Below are 22,468 nucleotides of genomic sequence, written 5' to 3'. Positions count from 1 at the left end.
CGTGATTTGGGGAAAGCACCGACTCTTGGGTGAAAAGTTTGGCGGGAAATCTTTAAGTTACCTTTTTTCCCTCAGACTTTCGCACGTAATAAAATAACTACTGACTTCTGTGTTGTTTCTGTTGGTGTGCTCTGTGTTGAAATACTTGTCAAAAAGATGGAGAAACGAAAAAAGAAGACGTCGAATTCAGATGAACCTAGCAAAAAGATGTGCACCTCAATTGAAGCCAGAAAAGGTAAACTGAGAATCCAAACAGAAGTGTTTTGTTCCAAGAAGATTAAAATTATTATCTGCATGAAACATTTTTCTCCTATTTCCTTCGAAAATCATGTTTAATCAAAGAATGCCCACTACTTCTTTTAATGGTGCTTCTAACATATACAGGATTGCTGGGATCGCTTAGTGCACCTTAATATCACTTATAGCACACCAAGAGATATAAGCTGTATTAAGGTGCACCAAGAGGTGCACCAAGCTGTATTAAGGTGCACCAAGCTGTATTAAGGTGCACCAAGCAATATAAAAGTGAACCAAGTGATGTAAATGTGCACCAAGCGATGTAAACCAAGCAGTGTAAATGTCACCAAGCGATGTAAACCAAGCAATGTAAATGTCCACCAAACAAAATTAAAGTGCACCAAACTATGTAAATGTGAACCAAGCGATGTAAATGTGCATCAAACAAAATTAAAGTGTGCCAAGCGATGTAAATGTGCACCAAACAAAATTAAAGTGTGCCAAGCGATGTAAATGTGCACCAAACAAAATTAAAGTGTGCCAAGCGATGTAAATGTGCACCAAACAAAATTAAAGTGCACCAAACTATGTAAATGTGAACCAAGCGATGGTAAGGTGCACCAAGCGATGTAAATGTGCATCAAACAAAATTAAAGTGCGCCAAGTGATGTAAATGTGCACCAAACAAAATTAAAGTGCACCAAGCGATGTAAATGTGCACCAAACGATATTAAGGTGCGCCATGTGCATGTGTTATAACATTGAGCCAAGCAGTGATAATAATGCACCAAGCAATCTAAGCAATACTAGCAGTGATAATAATGCACCAAGCAATCTAAGCAATACTTTATATTTTAGATGCTTCTAACACGTAACTACAATGCATCCAATCATTACACTGGCCAACACAATTTTTGGTGTCTTTAATGTTAAAACTGATATTGACTAATTTTGGGGTGCTGATTTCAAAAATCATTACGGTTTTCTTCAATCAGATCAACTTTTTAAGTTATTTACAAAATCAAAATTTATGACCATATTGATTCAATGACTTGAAAATCATGCTTTTATGTGTTTGTTAAAGTTTTGTTACATTATACACATTAATTTCCTACAGTCCAGTCAGTTTCATAGCATGAATATGCGTTCTATGCTTATGCTCTGTCTAAAAATGGTTGGTGCAGGCTAGCGGTAACTTTAAACTATACATGTTTTATGGAGTGATTTTAGTAAAGCAAGGTGGTAAAACTAAAATTAATAGTGGCTAGGTCATATATAAGGTGTTGCATGAATTACCAAGATGTTTTATGCTACATTACTGGTGAATACCCATACAACACAACTAAAAAGAAAAAAAAAGATCTGTATCAAATGTGCACATCTTGCACACTTCGATGTGGCTTTAGGGGTTTAGGACAAGCAATGGGCTCCACTTACCTAATGTTGACTGGAATACTGCAAAGAAAGAACAAAAACAGTAGAGAGGGACTGAAATTATTAGAAAGAGTACATAACTAAGTTATTAAGCGGTCTGAAAAATTCGGTACGAAAATGAGTATAAAGCTACACTTCCCTTAAAACGTAGGGGATATAAATGATGAAAATTAAGCTGAAAGGTTCCAACAGGATATCAGTAAAACGAAACGTGTCAGGGAAGAGGGAATAATGTGGTTCTGGCTAACTGCTGTTGGTCAATTAAACGGGACGATATTGCTGCCAGTCAGTTCCGAAAGTTACCAAAGTACATGTGTAGACCTATACCTGATAACTTACAAATTTTAAACATTTTTTTGTTTTTTGTGTGTTGAATTTTGTTTGTCAGGAGCGTCCACCTGTTACATTTAAAATTAAATTCGAAATTATGTTCTTGCAGCAACGTTAATTCCAAATAAAATACTCAAAACCAGTTTCACTATAGTGTATAGCCTACATAATTTATAGATTGTTTTTCAAACATGGATGTACCATAACAGGAAAACTAGACGTGATACAGATAAACCAATTGCATTTTTGAAATCAGGGCACTAGAATTAGTCAAAATCAGTTAAAACATTACAGACACCAGTAAAAAATATTTTTTTGTTGCCCAGTGTTATCTACTAATTGTGCCCTTAGCCCTTTACTTTTATTTTCCATTTATCCTCTAATATTTTGCAGCTACTTTCAGCATTTATTTTAGTGCAGTGTATTTTTCGAAGGAAAGTGTTTATTTTTTCTTCTAGATAATATTACTTTGGTCAGTTCTCTTTCTTCGGAGGATTTGCAGCAATGGAAACGGCCAAAAGTCGAAGACATGGAACCTTCAAACCAGTCAATTGTTTTCCAACAATTAGATGTTGATCACTATCTCAGTGAACAACAAATTCCAGAAATGCCACCAATCCAGGGAGGAACAGCACCAGTTCTTAGAATGTTTGGCCTGACTATGGAGGGCCATAGTGTTCTGTGCCATGTGCATGGATTTTTGCCATATTTCTTTGTAAAGGCAATGAATGGGTTTCAGGTGGGAACTTTTGTCAGTAGAAATACTGCTGTTTTGTTTAATTGATATGTAATCTTGACATACACTGCTTCTACATCTGCTTAAATAAAACTTTTTCAGTGTACCTGTGTAACTGGCCCAGAGTATTTGTAATCATAAATGATCAAAGAATGTCCTTTATAGAAATAATTTGTCATTAGTCAGCCTTCAAATAATAAGGATTAGTTTAGCTGGTGATAATATATTAATTGTAAAGGCTAGTGTAGCCGCATTACAGCACTCCAGGAGTAGATACACAAAAGCCATGTATCCCAAAACCTATTTTGTGTCATGGCTGGGCATGAACCACTGAGGAACTGGATCCACAATAAATTTATGTCAAATTATGAATCTTCCCCTTGCTTACAAGTTTGTGCAATGGTGTTGTAACATTGTGTTTTGCATTGTAGGAAAAACATTGTGAAGAGTTTAGAGCTTGCCTAAATGATCTTGTGCTGAAAGAAATGAGGGGAAACAAGGAGGTTACGAAAGCTGTATTTAAAGTCGAATGCTGCCAAAAGCAAAGTTAGAATGATTAACTAAACCAGTGGTTACCAAACTTTTTTCTTTTAAGGCGCATTTTAGAAAAAAACAAAAATTAATTGGCGCACTTCGAACATTTGAGTTTAAAATGGCACAGCAAATTAGCTGACAAAGGCACTAACTATGAGGTCATAAAGCCGCTATACAGGTCACTCTCATTGTTAAATAGCCTAGTTGAACATCTCAGAGACGTGGAGCATGTTGGCCTAGTGGTCTAAGCACCTGATACTACTACTCTACTTGATTGACTTTAATTTCAATATTTTTTGCGGCACACCTAATGGCATCTCGCATAGTTTGGGAACCACTGAACTAAACTTATAACCAGTGTAACAAAAAAAATTCAGAAATTTAAGAAAAATTGTAAGATTAATATTTTTAGAATTTTTTTTTATAAAATTGAACACTAAAGTATTTTTTGTACGGTTTTAACATAATATACTGGATCATAACAGATTGCTCAACAATGTGACACTTTTTGCAGACATGTATGGCTACAGCAGTTTGGGTTTGTCCACTTTCCTCAAAATAACTGTAGCTGTACCAAGACTGGTTGCCACAACAAAGAGAATGCTGGAGACTGGATTTCGAACACCGACATATCCTGAACATAGTTATAGTGCTTTCGAAAGCTTCATTGACTTTGAAATTAGGTAAGAACTATGCCATTTTGAAGAAAGCTTGCAAATAGTAATATTTCCTTTGAATCTTTTTAATATGCATTTCAATGAAAATGCAATTTCAATAAAACATATTTTCTCAACTGATTTTATTGCAATAAATGGCAAGAAGAAAAAAAAACATGTTGCATTTGCTAATATGGCCGGAACTAAGGAAACAAACCTATCTAATCCTTGATTGTCATTCAGATTTATGACTGATACTGGTGTCGTGGGTTGCAACTGGATTGAATTGAATCCTGGCAAATATAAAGTGAGACAGGACAAAGACAAAACTTCAACTTCTCAAATTGAAGTTGATTTAGTTTGGAATGAATTCATGAGTCATTCTCCAGATGGCGACTGGCAAAAAATTGCACCTCTCAGGATAATGAGTTTTGACATTGAGTGTGCTGGAAGAAAAGGTTAGTGTTATAATTGTTGCTTGAAGACTTTTGATTCATAATTTTTCATGTTTTCAAAATTAATACTCTTGCTTGTGCACATACTGGTAATGCTGTGATTTTTTTTCTGAAAAGAACAATGTCAATGTCTAAAAATTCAAATTGTAAACAATTTTTTTTTGTGTGATTTCAAATCTGTCAACACCAAGTCTATTAAATCAACAACAATTTTTAATGTAAAAAAAGTTCAAATATATATAATACGCCCTTTTATAGCATGTTGGTCAATACGGTTTAGTTGCTACTATAATTAAAACATTTTTTTTAAATCTGACAGAAATCAGTTAAGTTAAAAGAATAAAAATTAATGAATGTTAAGTTCTGGATTTCACACGCCAACTTAATTTGCTTTAGGTATTTTTTGACCAGCAATAAAACTTTTTTTTTGTTTTTTGAACTTATATATAGATATATATACATATAGCCTGTACATACCAGAAAGAGAATCATTTTAAAACAAGTATAAGTGTAAACGGTCATTGATACAAAGTGTGTTTTTTTTTCAGGCATATTTCCAGTGCCCGAGATTGACCCTGTAATTCAAATTGCCTCAATGGTGAAATGTCAGGGGAGCAAAGGTGAACCGTTTATCCGCGTAATATTTACACTGAACAGTTGTTCAACGATTGTTGGGTCTCAAGTCTTCTCATTCAAAAATGAGGGGGATTTGTTGCAGGTAAAACAATAAAAATTTAAAATAGCGCAAATCCGTTATTGCAGAGCAGGTGTACACAGCCACGGTTTGGCTGCACATGGTTTCACATTCAATTTTATGTGGTTGTGCAAATACTGTTTAAAATGAAAATATTTGTATTGGCACCTGTGCTATATATGTTTAACTAAAAACCATTTTGGCGAATATCTAATGACTAATATATACTGTTTTTAAAAGACCTGTTTGGTTAAGAAAGATAGAGGTTTTTGTCAATATTCACTATAGGTTACAAAGCTACATTTTTATTTCAAAGTCAAAACTAACCAGGTCTAACCCAAAACAAGCAAAGTTAACACCAATTGCTAATATTAAACAACACATTTTATTTGATTTTAGGCTTTCTGTGATTTTCTTACTGCTGTAGACCCTGATGTGGTTACAGGATATAACATACAAAACTTTGATTTGCCATATCTCATAAACAGAGCAAGTCACCTTAAAGTAAATGGATTTCCATACCTGGGCCGGTAAGAAATTAACCAACACAAGCATAGTTATATATGATGGGTGCATCGAAATGGCATTTATTTGTAACATTTTAGCAATTTTCAGCACCATTTAATTACATCAAAATAACTATTGTAAAAAGGAGTAAATTTAGTTAGGAACACTATACACTGACTTGAAAAGTAGTTTAATCATGAACATTACTGTCAAAGTGCTGTATATATAGAATACATCGTGTACTGTAGACATTTTAACAAATAACATTTAGTAATTGGTAAATTTTTATTTTGTGACGCCGGATTTTTCAGCCTGTCGCTCCCAAAAAACAAAACGCCATAATGTGCCACACTAGCCTATAAAGTCAATACTTTATAAACAGCCGCACTCATGTAAGTTTGGTTGAAGGTTTCATTTGTCTGGTGTATTTTAAAATGTTATAAAGATGTGTCTGTTACGTCAGGGTTTTGCCCCCCAGAAGCATTGAATTATTTGCTCAGTGAATCGCTGTTTACCACAATCTAGTTTCCACTTTTATCTTACCTTTTAAGAAAATGCATAATGCTCAAATGTTTATTATTTACAACCTTACGGGTTATGTTTTTGTGTTAAAATTTTTGAAATGCTTGCAGAATTAAGTCAAGTGTGACTAAGATAAAGGAAGCAAAGTTCCAGTCGAAACAAATGGGAAGTCGGGAATTAAAGCAGATTAACATGGAAGGGAGAGTTCAGTTCGATGTGTTGGTGGTAAGAAATTGTGCTTGCAACAGTTTACTGCTAAAAAATCGACACAAGTACATTTTACAAAAAAGCTCTGTCCAAAAGTTGTGTGGTAATGTACAAAAAATGTTTTATTTTCTGTTTTTAAATTTTTTTAGTGCAAAATGAGAAAATAGGGTGTACTTAATTGCTAAGAGTAGAGATACAGCACTTTTGCAAATACAGACAAAACTGACATCTCGTACTGTATTTTGGAAGTGTCCCTGTTCTAGACAGTGTTGTGATTTGTATAATGTATGCCACAGCATCAATATACAAAACCATATTGACTTTTTAGGCTTTACTTCGAGAGCAGAAACTTCGTTCTTACACCTTAAACGCTGTCAGTTTTCATTTTCTGGGGGAGCAAAAGGAGGATGTGCATCACTCAATCATCACTGAGTTGCAAAACGGAAATGCTCAGGTGAGTGAAAACAAAAGACATTTAACTCAATCTTGGTGCCATTTTTTTGCATTAATTTTCCTTTAAACCTGGCCTAGTCAAATAGTTCTCAGCAAAGGTACGGTGGATAACTTTGGACTTATTACAAATTTCAGTTTGTTATTGTACCCGACTGTTGTCTCCATCTCTTGTACTGAATCTCTGGTGACTCGTGATTATATAAAATACTACACACAGTTTATATTCTACAAATGTAATGACTGTCTTACTCCCTTAGTTTGTTTGGCGCAGATAATGTTGGTTATATTAATTGGGGCTACGTAAAAAAAATTGTGAAAATTACCAAATAAATGCAAATGTTGCGTTTAAGTTGATCGAGCGGCCTATTATGGTTATTTTCTCCAGTTAGAGGGAAAATGTTGAATTGTTTTGCGTTCTCTGTTATCAATATGTGATGTCAGATCACCAACGGTCACTTGAACTTATAAATTGTGTATTAACAGTCACGTCGAAGACTTGCGGTCTACTGTCTGAAAGATGCACTCCTGCCTATTCGGTTGCTCGACAAACTCATGTTTATCATCAATTACATGGAGATGGCTCGAGTAACTGGAGTTCCACTCTCCTATCTTCTCACTAGAGGTCAGAGCATCAAGGTCATCTCCCAGCTGCTCAGAAAGGTTCGTATTTTTTGTCATTATGAAGTGGGGTAAAGACATCGGCTTAGTGATCACCAAGGCATCTATGGTGTTTTTAACTAAAAAAGGATGTTTTTTAGGTTTATAAAACGTTTGTACATATAAACGCTCCGAATGCTACATATTATCAGGCAATATAAATATGTTTGGTTTTTGAGCTATCCGCCTTATACCGCACCTACTTTCGAAAAAATGTACCAACCAATTTGTTAAAAAATGCCTTGCTTGAAAAGTAAATTTTACTTCCAGGTTTTGTAGGAGATTATAAAGTGGGTCCAACTTTCAGGTCCGACACCCAGGCCAAACCCTAACCAATTTTACGGTGTAGCTGCTGCGCGTTTGTTTATGATCCACCAATTGTGCCATAAACTGTTTTGCGTTCCATAATCTTTTAACGTTGCGCAGCTTTTTCCGACTTGGTGATTGTTCAATAAGTTTAGGTAGCTATGTGTTCTTTCACCAAGCAAATTAAACTCAACTGAAATAATAATAGTCTGAATTAGACTGAAAAGCAACGGTGTGCGTTACACTTATTAAAGTTTATCACTTACTTGAATTCTGTAACTGGTATATTCATCCTTAAAAAACACAACAATATGCAACAGACCAGTACAGCTGACCTTCTGATGCCGGTTATTCCCACAAGTAACAATGATGAATTCACTGGAGCTACTGTTATTGAACCGATCAAGGGCTACTACAACATGCCGATAGCGACCCTCGATTTCTCGTCACTTTACCCGTCCATCATGCAAGCTCATAATCTCTGCTACACTACATTGTTGATGAAGGTACAACAAGCAGTTACATAGTTAATAACTTTTTAAGTTTGAGGTACGAATGTGTCTTGGACGTTCTTTTGGAATCGCTAACCTTGCTGGTTTTAGAAATATGCTAGCGTGGTCGAGAAAAATAGGCCAACCATTAGTCTACCTATTCAAACAGGGTTAAGGTGGTATGCAGTGATAAAGGGTAGTCAGGTGGTACACGATCAATATATGGTTGAGAACCACTGATGTAGTGTATATATGCACTATATATTTTTTAATGTGCCCAACTGCCCATTACTTTATTTATAAAACAGTGGGAACACACCTCTGAAAAAGCACCTATACTTGACAAAATGATTGCAAAAACATTCATTTTTTCCAGAACTGCAAAGAGCGAGAGAAACTAGACCCGACTGACTACATCAAAACACCTTCTGGTGATCATTTCGTGAAATCGAGCGTAAGGAAAGGCTTGTTACCCGAAATCCTGGAAAGCTTGCTCACTGCTCGAAGAAGGTAAGCCATTAATGTGCCCGATCGGTTTACTAACGATCTTTGCAGTAGACCAAAAGGCTTTTAACGATTTACAAAGAAGGTTCAAGTCCCCATCCGTTTTACATTGTTTAAAAAAATGAATGTGTGTAAAAAATGGTTTTATCTTGGATCTTCAGCAATTTATGTGTTTTATCTATATTTCCATGCTTTTTTGTGTAAAATATTTTAATGCAAAACACCATAATCAGCATTAATTCACTTGATAGTAATAGCTAGAACAGCATAGATGCCATTTTTTACTTTGCAGCGCCAAAGCAATGATGAAAGTTGAAACGGATCCATTCAAGCGAAGTGTTCTGGACGGTCGTCAACTCGCCTTAAAAATGAGTTGCAATTCAGTATATGGGTTCACTGGAGCACAGATTGGCAAGTTACCATGTCTGGAAATATCAGGGGTAAGCTACAAGACTCTGGTGTAACTAACAACACAAAATTTGGCTACAAAGGCATTTGCTTGTGGAGAATAGCAGTCAAATTTATAATGTCTGATGCGGTCTTTCCTTCAGATGCAGTGGGTCGCAATTTCTTGGTTTGTTTTTAGTCGAGGACCTGACAATTATGTAGCTGGTTACATGAGGGGCGCAATTTAAAAACGATGCTGTTTTCACAAATAGTGCATGCTTTAAGCATTAGAAATAAATACCAAAACTAATTAGGTATTAGCCACCAATCCCTCTAAATTAAACCCGTTTAAGTCACTTTCATTGCTGAGTGCTATATTTTTGTTCGCTTTTATTCTAAACTCATTATTTTGTCTTTTTGTCAAAAAATATGTAAAAAACGAATCGGGCTCAACGATTGTTTCCTTGAATTTATTTTAGCTCCCGGACTACACTAGAGGTCATTGTGAGCCACATAAGATGTGCACGCTGTGGCCACGCGACAATCAATGCGCATCATAGAATGTTTGTTCCTCCTCAAACCTATTGCTAGAATTGTGTTTTAAATAAAGCAACGATTTGTGTTTCAGTAATACATTACGTGTACTTCCATTTGTAGAGTGTTACAGCATTTGGCCGTCTTATGATCGACCAGACAAAACAACACGTAGAAGACCAATACACGGTCGAGAAAGGATACGAGCATAATGCAAAGGTCATATACGGTGACACCGATTCGGTCATGGTCAAGTTTGGCGTCCCAACTGTCGCCGAAAGCATGAAACTCGGCCAGGAAGCGGCAAAGTTTGTGTCGGAAAAGTTTGTCAAGCCGATCAAGTTGGAATTCGAAAAGGTGAACTTTTTAGTTGCGTTTGTAAAATAATTTAGAATCTGTGTATCAGAGAGAAGTCTGTGTATCAGAGTTATAAACGGGCCTGAAATTGGAGCCCGAACCTTTTAAGTTACGAATAATTTTGCTGGCGTATTCGAATTCTATTGGGATAAACACAAAGACGTTGGGAATAAAATGGCCAAAATAGGCAGACAAACCGACCAGCTTTAAGTGCAACGTTTCAGCGTATGCCCATGTCATCATTAGTAATAAAATGTTGACTGATTCAACTTTCTATTTAAATGTGCGTGATCACATTGGTTTTGGAAAAGACATCTCATAACAAACTAAATGTGGAATGCGTTCTTGTTCATACTCATTGACTGCAGAATTGTGTCCAACATTCCAATTCAATATACTCACAATCACAGGTATATTTTCCCTATCTTCTGATCAACAAGAAGCGATACGCTGGTTTGTACTTCTCGTCTAATGCTGATGTCCACGATAAAATGGATTGCAAAGGAATCGAAACTGTACGTAGAGACAATGCCCCCCTAACAGCGAACCTCATCAACACATGTCTACAGAAGCTGCTCATTGACAGGTTCAAACTTGTTTTAATTTTTATCATTGTGATCGCATTAGGTCATTTTTGGGGGTCATTAAGACTTTTTTGATTTGTTTCAACGCACTGGTTTTAGGTTTGTTTCTAGGCAGTCAAATGTTTTACTAAACGTATGTTGCTAGTGTCAAAAAATATCTGGTGAGAACAAAATTGTGAAGTTATTAACGAACCAAAGTGTTGAGTCTGAAATTCGTTGCCACATAAACAGTTGTGGCTCAGTTTTTAGAGATTGTTATAAGTCATGTCAACATTGCTTTGCTATTTTCTCCTTCTGACAGTGTTTTCAAACCCAAATCCGCGAATTCGAAAGTCCGTAAAAGGTTTTCTTTTATGTATGTAATTCTCATCAGAGGTTTAAATTGATCACGTTTTGACTTTTTTTACAGAGATCCCGACGGGGCGATATCGCACGCAAAAGAAGTGATTTCTGATCTCTTGTGCAACAGAATCGACATCTCACAACTGATTATCACCAAAGAACTCACTAAAACGAAAGAAGAATATGCCGCTAAACAGGTGGGCAATTTGCCTTACTGGCAGCTGTTTTATAGAGTAGATTGAGCCACTCTGACCTGGTGACTCAGTTGCCCTTATTTTTTATGCTTAGTACTTAGGTATAATTTAGTGAAGAAAAAAGTGGTGCTACAAGCTCATTTATGCTTCGGTCGCCCTTTATAGCGCCGGCGTACACACGTTTTAAAATTCCTAAAGCCGTTAAGCTTTACTTTGAGGCGTGTCTGCGAAATAGTCCGAGGTGGGATTCGAACCCACGTTTCAGGGCTGAAAAAAAAAACGAAAACTTTTAGAAAAGAATAAATTCTGTTTGAATAAAGTTTTTTATGTTCCGAGTTCAGCAGCTAAACATGCAACAACAGAAAACATGACACACATAAATGCTTTCGATGTTGTTCCCTTTTCGTTTCAATTAAACACATCTCCAAAAAAGGGCCAACTTTTTTTCATTTTTGTATATTTAACAGGCACATGTGGAATTGGCGGAACGCATGAAGAAACGTGATGCTGGGAGTGCACCACAGCTTGGCGACCGAGTTCCTTTCGTTATAGTGTGTGGTGCAAAAGGACAAGCCGCCTACCTCAAGTAATAACTCATAATAACATAAAGTTGAAGTGCTATAATATTCCTTAACAGCACAGGTTATTTGGGACTTGTAGCTCATATGTAGTTAAACGTAATATGCGATTAACTGAATTCGTGTATAGTTGTAGGAGTATGTGATGTACCGATGTATTGGTTTGCCGTAACGTAGGACAAAGTTTTATTAAAATCCGCTTAAAAGGAAACTTTAAACCGTGTGATTTAAATTGTTACTAAACAAATGTAACCTTTCCAAATCGAAACCACGTTTGTTGTGAAATATCTTTTTTTCCCATTGTACTGAGGTGTGTGTGCTTTCAGAACGAATTGGCTTTCAAAATGACATTTGTAAACGTCTGTTAGTTCAGTGTGAATTAAAATTATTTATTTCTGTCATCAAATTTGAGTTTTGGAGGAAGTTTTTGGTTGTGTGAAAGTTAAGGGTGGATTTTTAGCGAATCCCTAAATTAAAAAGTCGAAAACTTTATTGTTTGAAACTAAGGCTTAAAACTTGCTGAAGTCGAAGAACTTTAATGGTTATGCTTTAAAGGTCTGAAGATCCGATCTACGTACTGGAAAACAACTTGCAAATTGACACTGAGCATTACCTAAAGCACCAGTTGAGTCAACCACTGCTGAGGATATTCGAACCCGTGCTTGGAGAAGCCAAAGCTCAATCGGTGCTGCTAAGTACGTAGTCCACTATACAGATTTGTGTTATAGCTGCATGATTTTCTCCAAGCCAAGACAGGCCCAAACCATAGTTGTTGTTGATAAGCCCGTGTAAAGTTTGATTGACAGGTCCATACATGAAAGTCTACAAAAATTACGTCTGTATAAAATATCATAAATAAGCTGGCTTAAATAAGGCGTTTTAGGGCTGTTAGGCATTAGGTTAAGTCTGGCAACTAGCTAGGTAATATACATATTTTTAACTACGCAAGCAGAGTGCAAAGTTGGGCCTTGGTTTGCCGTATGGACAGCGCATACTTATTCCGTCACGTTGCTGTACATACACCATCTCTGAAACACACAATTTGCCAAAATACACAGTCATAAAATAGCGTTCAAGTATTTCTGTTGATAGGTACCGGTAAATATGGTATAACAAAAGTTAATCGCCGTTTTTTGCAACTCGCATCCTCTATTCATGTTTGAAAAGGGTGTGTTGGTAAAACACTAATTGCTGACAGAAATATTAAATAAGTTTTAATCCGTTCCTGTCGACATGTATTAGAATCGAATATTGGCAGGCCTCAACCCATATCTAACAGCTGGTAAATAAAAATTTTCTGATGATTCTTAACTGGATAATGCTTTTCTTGCAAATAACTGGATAATGCAATTAACTTATTTTTTTCTTAAACTCATCAGTGGTTTGCAATTCAGTGTGCAGTTAAACCGGAATCGTCTTTATAGTGCTGAAAGTTGAATATGATTACACATTGTGACATATTTACACGTTGGTGATGTTTTCTTTTCCAGAGGGCGATCACACTCGTGTTAAGAAAGTCGTAGCGTCGAAAATCGGTGGTCTAATGGCGTTTGCGAAGAAACGAAGCACCTGTATCGGGTGCAAAGCTCTTCTGCCACACGATGGCGCTGTTTGCTCACATTGTGAACCGCGGGAGTCGCAGATTTATCAGAAAGAGGTGGGTATGATTTTTTAGCCCATTTGTTGTTGTACTTTGAGGCCTGCCGCAAAGTATAGTGTTTTTCGATACCCTTTGCAGTAATAAAATAGAAAAAAATGAAACCAATGTGCTAACTTAATGCAATAGGTTTGATGGTGAAAATAACGGCCCAAACAGACGTAAAGAGAATCAAGTGCATATATAAACGGGTGTAACTAATGTGACCTTAATATCACTGATGATGGCATGAGCATTTGCCAAAACGTTTGAAAAATAAAGCAAGTCGCTTTTTACGTCTATTTGGGCGGTTATTTTCACCATTAAACTTATGAACAGATCCGTATATAGTGTTCCAATGCAATAGTTAAATCTGCTAAAATAAAAACGTGGTTGTAGTGTTGCCGTGCGCATTTCGTATATTTCGGCTTATAACATGAGTGTCAGCTTTTTGCTGTTTTTTTTCAAGAGATTCATTTTGATCGAAAAACTACTGTACAATCCTGTTAATTGTTTGCGTTACATAAAGGGTCCACCGTGACATAGGCATTGTGTTATTTTTGCGAGACTTGTAGACATGTTAATAAAATTTCTATTTGATTTTTGCAGATCGCGAAGCTCTCAGCGCTGGAGGAAAAGTTTTCTCGCTTGTGGACTCAATGCCAAAGATGCCAGGGCTCGTTGCATGAAGATGTCATTTGTACAAGGTAAGAAGTTTAATTTTGGAAAAGCCGGATGATAGGTTGTATAACACACACAAAGCACGGACTAAAGTAATAGATTGACTAAAACATGAAATGTCTTCGTTTTAAGCCAGATAAATAGCATTTTTTGGTTATGAAAAAAGAGATATTTTTTTTGTTTAGTCGCGACTGTCCGATATTCTACATGAGGAAAAAAGTTCAGATTGATTTAGGAGCCCAAAGCAGCGTCATGAACCGGTTCGGAGTTCCGGTCTGGTGAACACGCCCTTTTCGATGAATTTATTTGCATCAATCACACGTGCTTCGACAACAATGCCGCAGGAATATATTCAATTTTGTGGCAACTTTGTTGATGTTGTTTTTGACTGTATTACTTGTCAATAAATTGGCCTTGTTACAGACAGTATCACTGATTTTGACTGATACCGCCTTTTTTTTTACTTAGTAACACCATAGTGTGTATCTTATATACACCCTGAATTTGTTTTTTTGAAGAACGTCAAATTTAAAATATTCCACAGCTTATTTTTTGCTCCAAATTAAAATACATTGCATAGAAATTAAAGCACCGAGGTTGAAAATAACGAGTGAACTATACCAGCAGTGCTCAAAATGATTTACGACAGCAATGAGCCATTATGGTGATAAGTAAGCCACAGAAGGTGCACACTGTTTGGGCTGGTTAGGTACCATCAGTGCAGCTGGTGACAAGACATCGTACGTATGGGGTAGTGTTTTTTGTTGGGAATTACAATCGATTTAAAATTTAAAACACAAAAGGTACGAAAACCTTCCTTTCGGTCGGATAGGCGGGAAAAGTCCGCTTGTACCACAAGTGGGCGCCCATGCCCATATTTGCGTGAGCGATAAGATTATACACGAGCACAAGCCACCATGACCGACACTGTGCGCTGACGATGATCAGGGTTGCAACATAGATGAGAACTTCAGCAAAATAGTGTGGACAGGATACAAATGAAAACATACCGCCCTGCGGAACACCGTGCGAATCCTGCTTTACTTTGCCTGCATGGATAAAGCGAGGTTTAAAGGAAAGTGTTAGGAATTTTATTGTGGATTAAAGGAAAGGTAACATTATGGACTAAATAAGCGACAGTGCGAAACAGGTTATTTCGCCGTTACGTAATACACGTTTTAAACTTAATGGAGTCGTCTTAAAAGATAGGTTAGTTACCTTTTTTGCGCATGTCAGCAAATATTATATGTGTGTGGTGATGAATGTACGAAGCTGCAACAAAAACGAGTATTCCGATCACGTGACAGGGCTGAATCGATCCGAAGGGTAATTCCCCTAATGGCAAACTTTCTGAAATTAGCGTCGGGGCCTAAAGCAAAATGAGTTTGGTTTGAAGCCTTTAAATGCGAAAAGTTGATTTTTCTTACCAAAATAATGTAATAGACGAATCCCCATATGTATTGGACAATGTTGATTTTTGCTTTGCTCGAAAAAACGCTAACAGCCAGACATTCATAAAGTCTTTTCATGGAGTGAATAGTTATCATGACCATCACGAGCATGATAGAGATCTGGTCTCCTGTGAAAAAAGTGTCATTGCTTTTGGCTCATCTTTGTTTTAAGTGTACGAACAAAAATTGTCAACTTAGCCTACCATTTAAATTTGTCGTTTCACGAAGTCTAAAAACGGAAGTTAACCAGTTGTTTGAAGTAAAGCCATAACAAAGGCTGAAAACGTTCAACAAGCACGCCGAATTCCATAAGGTAGCAAGAACATAGTAATGTGTAAAGAACCTAAAGAAAGAAAAAATGTAAAACAACCGCTTAGAATAAGTGTTTGAAAGAAATTGTTTTGACGTAGGCAATTACGCTTACAAACTACTCAAATTTTAATAAAGGGGTTAAATCTTATTAAAAAATTTATTTAATAGCGTTCCACTGCGTAGCAAAAAATCCACTGTTGTATATATATTTACCTTTTCGGTAAGTCAAAGGCGTTTGTTGAAGACTTAGCTTTCCCGTACTGTATGAAATACTTAAAAGCTTTCCCTAACGTCCCGTCGTTATCTATGACGTAATTGAAAAGGTAGCTGATAACCAGTAGAACGGTAATTGCCATCCAAATAACATTGGGAATAGTAACAGGTATTCCAAACATATTAGAATAGTTCTTCAAATCAGACATTGCGCAACACGTGTAGTCTTACCTGGAATAGAAAACAAAACAGATTAATGCTCCTTTAGGTTTTCTTTTTCGCGTACATAATTTGCTTGTACCGCTCGATAGCCATACGTTCTACAAACATCACAATTTCCTAAATACACTATCCCAAATGTATGATGGTGATGGTCAACAGTCCATCTTTTTCACTTGCTTTCAAATACCTAGTCGGCATTTTAATCTTTTATCAGTAAGTTCCAAACGACTACTTTATGAAATAATTAACAGTGCAACTTGCTTTTTTGCTGTTCACTTTATTAGCTTCAGTGTTTTGTCGAAAAAATATGAACTCGTCACCAAATAAGCAGCCACTGAATTTCACTACTAGATGTCTCCTATAACCGGCGCTGCGGGCTGACTTTGACCGTTTTACACAGCGCTTTTGAAATTGCCTTAATCGCGGGTCAATTATTAACAGATGAAAGAAAATAGGACATAGGGTCGTACGCCCAAAGCAAAGGCCTGATTCAGGATAGTTAAAGTTTGTCACCCTCACAATGTCTAAAAATGATTTACCAGCAATGAACGTTGATTTTCGATAAGTCTGCACTGCTTGCAAACAAGTTTCTTTAAAAAAAGCCATTTAGTTAAAAACATTACTGACAGAGCCTTTCTGTATTGATATGCAGAACGTCAAAGTATATCTGTTTTAAAGTTCTGCTATCGCAGCTGTGGCTGTGTTTTCACATGCCATATTTTTCGTGCCAACGTTTTACTGTGTGTGTTGCGTCAAGGTGTACGCGAACAAAACACAATACAAAAAACATGTTAGTGTAGAAGTTTCAACAGTCGCTGTTGTCATCATCATAAAGCCCATTATTTGGAAAAATGGAAGGGGCTAGCATTGTTTTTTCAAGACCTCAGCCTTTGCCAATGACGCATGTAATTTCACCAAGATATAATAGAAGTATTTTTTACGATATATATGACGCAAAAAAGGGTCACACATGAGTAATTCCAGCTGGACAAATTTTCTTTTCGCCGTGAAGAAAAACTTGATTTCGTACTTGTGTTGTGTGAAGCTGTGAATGTAAAATAAAACAACAACATGGAAACTGGATATGACTACGTAGCAGGGCTGCCAGTCACTTTGATGAACGGAATTTGGTTCATTATGAGTTGTTTACTAGGTTTAGCCTACCTTGTAAACCATGTGATAAAACCAGACGAAAGAAACTGGCTTGGTATCCTTGCGAAGTATTTAATGCAGTACGGTAAAGCTAAACCAGTTCCCCAACCAACAGACGTCCCCAAAAGGTAGGCAAACATTAAAAGCGTATTTATTCCATTGTAAGCACCTTGAAGTATCAAAAACCTCGCTTTTTGTGATGAAACTATTGTGACATCTTGCTTCTCATTGAAGTAGTAACATAGTTTTCATTAATAATTGTTAGTCAGGCAAAAAACTGAACTGCATTTCTTTGAGACTGTGTAGTAATCCTTTTAAAAAAGGACAGTAAAAAAGTGTTTTATTTTTTTGTAAATCCGCAGATTTTTTGTTCATTTCTACATTCTAGCAGTTATTTACAACCTGGTGTGCCTTGTCACATTATTTGGATTATGTCAAAACTGGTGGTCACATAACTGGATTGCAAATGTATTTTTTCTGCATGATACAAATCAGCAAACAGGTTGGTGCTTTTAATAATAAAAAATCATGATAAACCAAAAATAATCTATATTATGGTTTATACATTATTTAACCCCTATTTATTGTTGCTAAGATGAATAAATAGGTATACCCTAAAGCCATGTATTTGCAAGGTACATAACCTAACCATGTTTTTAGTATGTTTCCCTGAGCAAAACAGTCAGTGCAAAGATTTAGCCCAACTCAAAACTTGACACTTAAAGTAATAGCCATAGGCGGCCACCGTGGATATTTTGGTTTGTTTGTAGCGGTATCGTACGAGACATTGTAAAATATGAGAAAAATCAGGAACGATTTTGCTACTTAACAAGCGCGATGGCGAAAAAGCAGCAAAAAACTGCAACCTGTTTCGATTAGGGCCTTGTTTATGAGGTCAAACACACAATTGTTGCCAGTGAATATTTGGCCATTATTGTGTACAATTCGATTGTGCTGTAATAAATGGTTATTTTAGGCCAGCGGTTCTCAACCAGTGGGCCATGGCCCACTGGTGGGCCATGGAAGCATTTTGATTGGGCCACAGACCAATTAAATAGAAAGCTTTTTTAAGAATTTACTTTGTGTCACTACACTCAATTTTACAAGAGTAATGGCTTGGGGAGGAATTGAAAAGGAATGTAAATGAATTTAAATTAATTAATTTACGGCATAAAGTTACTTTGAGTTTCTGCAACCCTGTATGTTTGTGTGGTAATAAACTACTTTGTGATTACAATAAAGCCAGCAGCATATCCATTGTCCAATTACTCAGTCATAACTGAACGTGCTTGATTAAAGAAGGGAAAGTGCTGTTTTATGATTTTTTTAATTAAGTTATTTTGAACTTATGATCTGTTTGAAATATGTTCTGCAGTTTTTTTGTGCTGAACCTATTTTGTAGTTGTTTTCTTTCATTCATAAAAATTTACTGGGCCACAGAATTTTCGTGCAATGAAAGTGGGCCACAAAGGAAAAAAGGTTGAGAACCACTGTTTTAGGCGATACAAAGCAAAAACAACATGACAAAACATTTTTTTAAACGCTGCCAAACCAATGATAAACGTTACACAGCAAAGTGTTCCAAATAAATACTATTTCAAAAATTTCATTTTTATGATTTTAAGAAACGTTGCATTCTATGGGAAGTTTGTTGGGCTTTGAGTTTGAGCTCATGTGGTGGCACGCATTAGTGACGTCATATTTCAAGTCCGCCACCTTGCATTTTTGCAAAACTCGCTGCCTATGGTAATAGCTTTAGAAATGTGCATAAAAATGGTTAAGGGCCTGTAGATTTTGATGGTTCGTCAGGTAGTTTTGTTTTTAAAACTTTTAAAATCTTACTGTAAAGATATTTTGTTACATCTTATTTTTTGTTAAAAGGTGATCAACTTTCAGTGATCATGGTAATGGTTTTGCTGACAATTCATACATCAAAGAGACTGTATGAATGTTTGTTTGTTAGTGTATTCTCCAAAAATGCAAAGATGACACCAATTCACTATTTGTGGGGATTTGTTTATTATCTTCTGATAGTAAGTTTAATACAATGTTTTAATTTGTTAGTTTGATTTTATGAGCCATATGATATGCAGTAATATTCATAAGGCATTTAGTTGGGTCAAGAGACATATATCAAAATCTATGCTTAGTGTGTTTATTCTAGTTTCAGTAAATGAAATGTGGAAAAATTATCTATATCAATTGACCATGTTAACTTTACTTTAATTTTTAACCTATGTTAACAAAAAAATGTTTTAGCCTCCAACACTCATTGCTGAATGCTTGCCACTACATAAGCTGCCAAATGGCTCCTTCCAAGTTCGCCATTATATTGCTATTGTTGGATTTTGCATAGCATCCTACATACACCACAATAGTCATGTTATACTAGCTAACTTGAGGAAGAAAGGTAGGAGGATTAATACTGAATGTTTACAAATGTAATTTGCTGTAGTTTATATACACTATCACCTTAACTACACTGTGTTATACACAAAACTTTGTGTCGTATATATATGTATACAATTGAGGTGATAGATTAAATAAGTACTTGGTTACATTGAATAAGTACACATCTTCATTGTTTGGTGTTACAAATGAGCATCTATACCTCAGAACTAGTGTCAGAAAAAACTATACATTTTGTTTGAATATTGTTACCTATTTGATGCTCTATCAATTGAACCATCACTTAATGGACCTCAGCATATGATTAGGTTATATTGATGGTACTTTGCACAAAAGGAATTGTGATAAATTTAATAAATACCTTTGCTTTAGGCGGATGCAAACAGGATTCACATGGAATTCCACAAAAAGGAATGTTTGAATATGTTTCTTGTCCACACTACTTTGCAGAAGTATTGATTTACCTTTTTACAGCAATAATAATTTTTCCTCAGTGCCATTCTTGGTTGGCCTTGTTGGCATACAATACAGTAGTTCATGCTAACATGGCTATGATATCACATGCTTGGTATAAGGAAACATTTTCAAGTTATCCTCCAAAAAGAAAGGCTTTTTTTCCACATTTACTTTGAATATTGCGAGTCTCATGGTTGTTTTATTTATACTGTGGGTATGTATTTATTTGCCAAGTTCCAGGCCTAATACCTCAATGATATAATGCATGTACAGCTGCTACATGATGTATTTTCACATTCACATGTATCTCTCCTTCAGACTATATGTGTCATTTTAAATGCCAAAAAGCACTGTTTTAAATTTGACAAGTCTCAACTAGGGTTCCTTCCCGGGAATGTCTCGACGGGAAATTCCCGGGATTTCCCGGCAAAGTTACGTTCCCGAATCCCGGGAAATTTGTTTTGAATTCCCGGGAAACAGACAATTAAGCAAAAACGTGTTAATTTTGTGAAATAATAACGTAAATGTTCAAATTTCTGCTAACTGTTACCAAAATATGGCGTTTTGTAATTTTAATCACAAAGTAAGTAAACGTTTTTATACGAGGTGGTAAACTATTTTCGCGAAAATGCGCTACCTAGCGGTACTAGAAATAACGAATTTATTTTTCGTAATTTTCTAATCTTGTTAACGTTAAAGAAGCTTGCAAATATAGTTTTAAACGACAAAATCATGACTAATTAGATGCCCCTAGTAAAAATAAACTAATTTTAGCAGTTGCAATGACGTAATTATTCACGAAAAAATAGGCACTTTTTCGGTCGGGAATTCCCGGGAAATGAAAAAATTATTTCCCGATTCCCGGGAATAAAAAAATCCGGGAAATAGAGGAACCCTAGTCTCAACTCTTAATCTTAAAGCAGTGGTTCTCAACTGATGGTCCATGATGACATTTTGGGGTGTCCACATTATGTTAATATTATTTGGTGATAAATTGAAAATAATTGCATATAGTTTATTTAATATTCAGTATGATAAAAAGCTTAACCAAATTATTGGCCTTTTATTGACATCTGTCAGTTGTTTGATATCACTTCTCAAAATTCTGTATTGAAAAAATATTTTTCAAGCAAATATGCTTGTTGTGGATGCTTACTTTATCCTTAATAAATAATGAACTGGTCCACGATAGTTATTTAACTAACTGGTGGTCCATGGCCTGAAACAAGTTGAGAACCACTGCCATAATAGGACGACGCATGTCCAGCGACTACATGGTATCCGCATGTTCGCATGTACCTCTCCTTTGTTCAATGCACTAATTTCATTGTGCCAAGTGTGCAATGGCTGTTGTTTCCCTAGCAACTCCCTTGTTCAATGTACTAACTTTATTGTACTAAATGTGCAATGACAGTTTTATCCTCAGCAAATACATGTACTAGGCCAACACCGCCTTAATAAGACGTTTGTCTCCATCGATAAGTTTTGTGCGCATCGTCTATTTTAATTTACGCGATCTTATGTTAATGAGTTTGTTCATGAGATTTATAAGATGTACCGAACTCGTTTTTTTAACAATAAAAGTGCTTTGGATATTTGTGGTGACATGAAAATTACGGCAATAGTTTGCATATAAAGCGCTCTTCTCATCTCTCCACCAAATGTGCCCTCCACTTTGTCGCGCTCTTTAACATCTCGGCGTTGCGCAGCTATCTCCGGCAAGGTGAATAATTTAGTGCAATTGTGTTGCTACGATTTTTTCACTGAGAAAAATAAACTCAACTCAACATAAGCATTTGGCAGAATTTTGGGCACAACAGCGATTGCGCGGGAAATAAAGCAGTCGGATGAGAGGTGTGTGAAATGACGAAGTAGTGTATTTTTGTAGCATTTGAAGTTTGAAGAGAGGTTTAAATAACTAACTTTCATTTATAAACAACTGCTATTGTTTGTCTGAAATCTGTACGTGAAAGTTAAGCATAACATACTGCTTAAATTGTTCGACATATGGAAGTGTTACAATAAAAATAAACGCGTAACCACAGTTGACGTTAAATCGGCCCTTTTTGTCCTTCTTGCTTAAGTAAATAGCTTTCAATTCAAGTGTGGTAATTCCGCAAAACCATCAGGTGAAACTAATTGTGCATGTTGTGCTAAGTTACGTTTAGTAAACAACAATTCATCAATTAAATATAAACCTGCAGTTGGTAACACAAGCTTGTATAAAGAGACTCAAC

The 22,468-nt window shown here is 36.0% G+C and overlaps 3 protein-coding genes across 3 annotated transcripts; 2 read left to right on the top strand and 1 right to left on the bottom strand.

The window, feature by feature from the left end:
• Positions 1-29: 29 nt before the first annotated feature.
• LOC145239465 (DNA polymerase delta catalytic subunit-like) lies at positions 30-14,445 on the top strand. The gene is made up of 21 exons (XM_080102787.1): positions 30-235; positions 2,460-2,740; positions 3,169-3,283; positions 3,786-3,954; positions 4,171-4,385; positions 4,931-5,100; positions 5,476-5,606; positions 6,216-6,330; positions 6,641-6,766; positions 7,249-7,425; positions 8,049-8,234; positions 8,596-8,729; positions 9,016-9,163; positions 9,768-10,001; positions 10,412-10,587; positions 10,995-11,124; positions 11,589-11,707; positions 12,255-12,394; positions 13,190-13,356; positions 13,945-14,042; positions 14,202-14,445. The coding sequence occupies exons 1-21, from the start codon at positions 157-159 to the stop codon at positions 14,296-14,298; spliced, it is 3,207 nt and encodes a 1,068-aa protein (XP_079958913.1). The 5' UTR covers positions 30-156; the 3' UTR covers positions 14,299-14,445.
• A 76-nt stretch (positions 14,446-14,521) lies between these two features.
• LOC145239470 (polyprenal reductase-like) lies at positions 14,522-20,197 on the bottom strand. Its single transcript, XM_080102794.1, has 6 exons — positions 20,137-20,197; positions 15,993-16,223; positions 15,671-15,810; positions 15,444-15,595; positions 15,235-15,385; positions 14,522-15,065 (listed from the first exon to the last, which is right to left on the bottom strand). Exons 2-6 carry the CDS (start codon positions 16,199-16,201, stop codon positions 14,806-14,808), a joined length of 912 nt encoding a protein of 303 aa, XP_079958920.1. The 5' UTR covers positions 16,202-16,223; positions 20,137-20,197; the 3' UTR covers positions 14,522-14,805.
• LOC145239469 (polyprenal reductase-like) lies at positions 17,169-22,023 on the top strand. Its single transcript, XM_080102793.1, has 5 exons — positions 17,169-17,494; positions 17,729-17,868; positions 19,248-19,399; positions 19,626-19,776; positions 20,148-22,023. The coding sequence occupies exons 1-5, from the start codon at positions 17,286-17,288 to the stop codon at positions 20,405-20,407; spliced, it is 912 nt and encodes a 303-aa protein (XP_079958919.1). The 5' UTR covers positions 17,169-17,285; the 3' UTR covers positions 20,408-22,023.
• Positions 22,024-22,468: the final 445 nt, after the last annotated feature.

This window comes from Phallusia mammillata, chromosome 7 (genome assembly GCF_965637545.1).
Source record: "Phallusia mammillata chromosome 7, kaPhaMamm4.hap1.1, whole genome shotgun sequence".
NCBI lineage: Eukaryota > Metazoa > Chordata > Ascidiacea > Phlebobranchia > Ascidiidae > Phallusia > Phallusia mammillata.
This window is presented reverse-complemented; position numbering and strand designations above follow the sequence as displayed.